The sequence below is a fragment of the Gastrolobium bilobum genome, unplaced genomic scaffold, assembly GCF_033153095.1.
Source record: "Gastrolobium bilobum isolate Gb01-03AN ecotype WA unplaced genomic scaffold, APGP_CSIRO_Gbil_v1 utg78659, whole genome shotgun sequence".
NCBI lineage: Eukaryota > Viridiplantae > Streptophyta > Magnoliopsida > Fabales > Fabaceae > Gastrolobium > Gastrolobium bilobum.
The window spans coordinates 55,474-60,979 of NW_026897683.1; the positions used below are offsets into that span (position 1 = coordinate 55,474).

A 5,506-nucleotide genomic window follows, 5' to 3' on the forward strand; every position below is an offset into this window, starting at 1 on the left:
GAGACGACTTCTGGTGTTCAATCTTTACCTTCTGACATATCAAACACTTGGACACATACACCGCTATGTCCTTTTTCATGCCCGGCCACCAGAATTTCCTCTTCAAGTCTTGGTACATCTTTGTAGCCCCATGGTGGATAGTGAATTGGTTCTTATGAGCCTCTGACATCACCTCCTCAGTCAATGGACCCCTAGGTATTACAATCCTCTTCTAGAACATTAACAATACGTCTTCATTCCAAGACACACCATCTTGGTTCTTCACATAGACAAGACACCCTCTTTGCACTTGCGCCTCTTTGATCTTCTCTATCAGCTCATTTTCAACTCTCACAGTTTCCATCTCCAATAGTGCACCCCCAAACAATAAGGTCACTGTCAAGTATCTGAACTTCTCAATTCCATCAAAGTCACCCATCATCAAACTGGATAAACTTACGGATTTTCGACTCAAAGCATCAGTTACCATATTGGCCTTGTCAGGATGGTACTTCAACTCAAAGTCGTAGTCCTTCAGAAATTCCATCCATCTCCTTTATCTCATGTTCAGCTCCTTCTGGTCAAAAAGGTACTTTAAACTCTTGTGGTCACTGAACACTGCAAACTTCATGTCATACAAGTAATGCCTCCAAATTTTAAAGGCAAATACAATCGCAGCCAACTCCAAATCATGAGTCGGGTAGTTCTCCCCATGAGGCTTTAACTGCCTCGAAGTATAAGCAACAACTCTACTAGTCTGCATCAGCACACAGCCCATCCCCTTCCCAAAGGTATCACAATACAGTTTAATCTTCTCAGGATAATCAACACTGGAGCAGTGGTCAATCTCTCCTTCAACTCCTGAAAGCATTCCTCACACTCATGAGTCCATATGAATGGAGTCTCTTTCCGGGTAAGGGGAGTCAATGGCAATACCATCTTGGAGAATCCTTCAATGAACCTCCTATAGTAACCTGCCAAACTTAGGAAACTCCCCACCTAAGTAACTATTGTGAGTCTCTCCCAATCCAACACTGTCTCAATCTTGTTCGGGTCTACTGCAACTCCTTCTGCAGAAATCACATGCCCAAGGAATTTTACCGACTTGAGCCAGAACTCACACTTCGAAGGCTTAGCTTAAAGCTTTTTCTCCTTAAGCACCTGCAACAGAATCCTAAAGTTCTCCTCATTCTCCTCCTCAGTCTTTGAGTAAATCAAAATATCGTCCATGAAAATGATCACAAAACGATCCAAGTACAGCTAAAAAATATGGTTTATGTAATCCATGAACACTGCCGGTGCATTGGTGAGTCCAAACGGGGTCACCAAATACTCATAATAACCGTATCTCGAACGAAACTCGGTCTTGGGGACATCCTCCGGCTTAACCCGAATCTGATGGTATCCGGACCAGAGATCAATCTTCGAGTACACGCAAGCACCCCTAAGTTGATCCAACATATAATCAATACGAGGGAGGGGATATTTGTTCTTGATTGTCACCTTGTTCAGCTGTCTTTAATCGGTGCACAATCGCATTGTCCCATCTTTCTTCTTAACAAAGATGACCAGTGCTCCCCATGAAGACACACTCGGTCGAATTAAATCCTTCGTGGAAAGATCCTCAATGTGCTTCTTCAATTCCGCTAACTCATGTGGAGACATCCAGTATGGAACTAATGAAATCGACCCTACACCAAGAAACAGATCAATGGAGAACTCTATCTCACTCTGTGGCAGAAACTCGGGAATCTGCTCAGAAAAGTGAAAGTTAAATGGCCTTGAAGGCTGAAGCATGTGAGAGGGAAAAACAAAAAAATTTCTCAAGCGAAATCACACATGCAATCAAGACTCATTCTTTAAGACAACATGATGTTACCTTTGTTTGTGATTCAAACACCAAGGAGATCAGTGTCAGGTTTGAAGGGTTCAAACCCTCTAACGTTGATCCACACCACCCACGTCAAGATGCAAGAACTCTTTCTTGAAGAACCACCAATTGATCACCATAAAGAGGCTTTCTATGCGCTCAATAGGTGAAGGAGGAGGTAAGGTGAATGTGTTTAGAAGAGTGATATTTTCAGCAAGAAAACATCACAAAAGTGGTGCATAGAATGGAGTAGAATTGGCTAGGTGTTTTTCGAAAAACCCTAAGGAGAACCTACCTAAGTTGGCGCACAAGACTGTGATGAGAGAGTCATGATGCAATCAGATTTTTCACTTAAAAAACTGATTGAGGTGGCGCACAAAGAGGGAGAAAAAGGTGGAGTTGTTGCAATTCAAAATTTCCAACAACCTACCTTTGAATCCTCATGAGACTAGGTCTTAACCTAGTCAAAATTCTGATCTAATGGCCAACATATGGCCAGCCATATGTGCGCCCCCTTCAGTCCCAGAAACGGTCTAGATACGTTGAGCAGTTGCATTCAAATTTGAACCAACTCACTCACTGATTCTCTCAACCAACCAGCCATATGACACTCACAACAACCAAAGTGGCGCCCCAAATTCAGCCTTGGATATGATCAAAGATCTCCTCTTGATACTAGGGATTTGTTTCAACAAGATCTTATCTTATTCTTTTGTTATGAAACAACTTTTCATAGCCAATTTAAATTCGAATTCAAACCTTTAAATTCAAACGTTCAAGCATTTAAATTCAAAATTCAAATTCAAAATTCAAATTCAAAATTCAAAATTCAAATTTCAAAATTCAAATTTCAATTTCAAAAATTCGAATTTCAAAATTCAAATTCAAAATTCAAATTTCAAATTCAAAATTCAAAATTTAAATATTTGATAATTAATTTAACTAATTAAATTAATTAGTAATGTCTTGGACCATCCAAGCCCATTACATGATCCATGCGCTCTTTTCCTTTTTAGGTGGGCTTCCAAACTTCTTCTTGGGCTAACAACCATTATTAGGCCCAATACCTTTAATGCTAGATCATCATGACAATAAGGTGTTAGTGTGTGACCCATTAGGTCCAACATAGCCACTGACATAAATGGGCTCGGGCCCAACAAGCCCACAACCCATTTAATCACAACACAGAGCACTAGCAATGCTTTGTTGCCCCAGAACTAGTTAGATTAATGACTTGATCATCCTATTATACATATTTGGTTGCCGTATGTATTTCCTTTCGTCTCAGTTATCTTCCCATTAAACCTAGGGTAAGGAATCGTATCAACCCTTGCGGTTTAGGGTAAACTTTATTCGAAATAGGGAATCTTCAATTTACTGACTCTAAAGGCAGATCATCTCATGATCTCTTTTACTATGCATAGATTCCCGAGTCCTTGTAAATGTCATCCCGATTTCTCCGGTTTACAGATAACCTAATCTCTCACAGAGATTTGATGAATTCCTTCAGCTTATCACTCTAGCCCTGTGCTCTTTCAGGACAAGCCCAACAGTGTACCTACGAGTCTCCATGTTTCAGGCAGACAAGGTATACAATCAAAGCATGCCTTCTAGAACACAGTCTAGGTAATAACTTCTGGTCTAAGGAAAGACATACCCAAATATAAAGAGACTACTCTAATGACACTATCTGTGAGATTCCTTCATAGAGTCTCTTTGTGGGTCTATTCAGTGAGAGCTATACCCTTATAGGTCCACCCACGACTTTAGCTAAGACATCTCCATATCTGTAGCACATGAGGTCTTTGCCTTGTATCCAAATACAAGTAGATAAGTCGTGCTAGTCTTACCCGAGATCACTGATCCCAATTCTCAGTGTCTCTAGACTAGGAACATAAAATTAGGAATAAACATGTGGTATCCTAGAATCCTCATGATCGTGATCTCATCACAGATAGTCAGAAGATACCTGTTTTATTCCAAGGGGTTTATCCAGTTACTCATATAAAATATTAACAATAATATTGAGACAAAATATGAAACAGGATAAATAGTGCTTTTATTTATTTGCGACAATATAAAAGGTCTACATATGTCCTAATCTAATCAAAAGATTGTCTCTAGGACATCAATATACTAATAAAAAGACCTCGAGGAATTCTCTCACCATAGGAATGCCGGTAATATCCTCTTGTGTCCCACTCACCAAACCTCCCAACATGACATAACCAAATGCCCCTGCTCTCAAGGCTCTCCTAGCCTACAGTACTGATATATAAGGAGAAGAACTGGCAGTGGAATCACACGGAGACATCACCGCTTTCTTAGCACAACAGTCAATCATCACACAATTCCTGAACAACAAGTCCATGCGAAGGATGATCTCCAAATTATCCATCGGCAATCCAATCAAATTTACCGAGTAATCACGGCCATCCCACTGAAACACGACATCGTGATGTACAGCGGTAGTATCACACTTTTCTCTAGTGGCGGTAGTAAACCGCAACCGTGGAGAAAGCACAGAAATGAGTAACTCAAGCCCCACAACAATCGAGGTTGCGATGAAAGAATGCGTAGCTCCAGAGTCAAACAAGACATCTACAGCAAGAATATGAATAGAAATAGTACCTCTCACAAGGTTCGGAGCTCTGTCTGACTGCTGTCGATCCAAGGTATACACCCGGCCAGTGGCTGGTGGCACGACAGGTGCCGCTCTAGGTGCAGTAGGAATAATCTGAAGAGGAATCGCCAAAACTGCTGCAGCTCTAATAGCCGACGAAGGATAATCTCTGGCATAGTGGCCCTCCTTGCCACAATGGAAACAAATGATCTGAACGGTGGCACATGGTCCCACATATGATCTCCCACATCTGGTACACCTAGGAGTAATAGGAGATCTAGCTGCACTCCCTTGCGTCGAAGTCCTCTTAAACTGATTTGGCGCCTGTCTAGCAGATAACTGCTTCCCCTTTCCCTTTCCTCCAAACTTCCTGTCTCTCCAAGAAGTGGAGCTACCAGCTCCTTTCACTTCAGATACCTTAGCCTTCTTGGCCTTGCTGACCACACAAATGTCCTCTATATCACGGTACTGCTGAACCAACAAAATCTCAGGATGCTGCTCCAGCTATCCTGTCTGCTATCTCCTCGTTAAGTCCCCTTCGGAACTTAGATGCCAAAATGCCGGTGTAGGCATAGCAATCCTAAAGTGTGCAAATTTGGCCAGTTCATTGAACTTAACCACGTACTCATCAATAGTCATCGAGCCCTGCACCAAGCGCTCGAACTCCCCTTGCTTCCTCTCCTGAGCATCATACGAGAAGTATCTACCAAGGAACATCTCCTCAAAGAATGGCCATGTGATAACATGACCTCACATCTCATAAACTGAGAGGTGTTCATCCACCACTCGTGAGCGTCTCCCTCCAGCATATAAGTAGCAAACATTAGCTTCTGGGCGTCCACACACTGCATCACCCTGAATATCTTATCCAGAGCCTGAAGCCATCTAGCAGCAACTGTAAGGTCATAAGATCCATTAAAGGAAGGAGGCTTAAGCTTACGGAAAGCATTCAGCCGGCGGTCTATGGTCTCACGATCCTCTATGGGCTCAAGGTAAGGCTGCATCAATCCCGTAAAGTAGCTCACACCCTCCAT

General features: G+C 42.1%; 1 protein-coding gene across 1 annotated transcript; it reads right to left on the reverse strand.

Moving 5' to 3' along the window:
* Nucleotides 1–4,109: 4,109 nt before the first annotated feature.
* LOC133309303 (uncharacterized) lies at nucleotides 4,110–5,506 on the reverse strand. Its single transcript, XM_061510067.1, has 3 exons — nucleotides 5,295–5,506; nucleotides 5,034–5,175; nucleotides 4,110–4,943 (listed from the first exon to the last, which is right to left on the reverse strand). Exons 1-3 carry the CDS (start codon nucleotides 5,504–5,506, stop codon nucleotides 4,110–4,112), a joined length of 1,188 nt encoding a protein of 395 aa, XP_061366051.1.

Bases quoted from the DNA above. Each gene is read 5' to 3' on its own strand.
- LOC133309303 (XM_061510067.1), bottom strand. From the start codon at position 5,506: ATGGAGGGTGTGAGCTACTTTACGGGATTGATGCAGCCTTACCTTGAG. The intron at 5,176-5,294 runs GTTTGCTACTTA...GTTCCTTGGTAG, and splicing joins GTGGACGCCCAGAAGCTAAT to ATACTTCTCGTATGATGCTC. The intron at 4,944-5,033 runs GCATTTTGGCAT...TTGTTGGTTCAG, and splicing joins GGATTGCTATGCCTACACCG to CAGTACCGTGATATAGAGGA.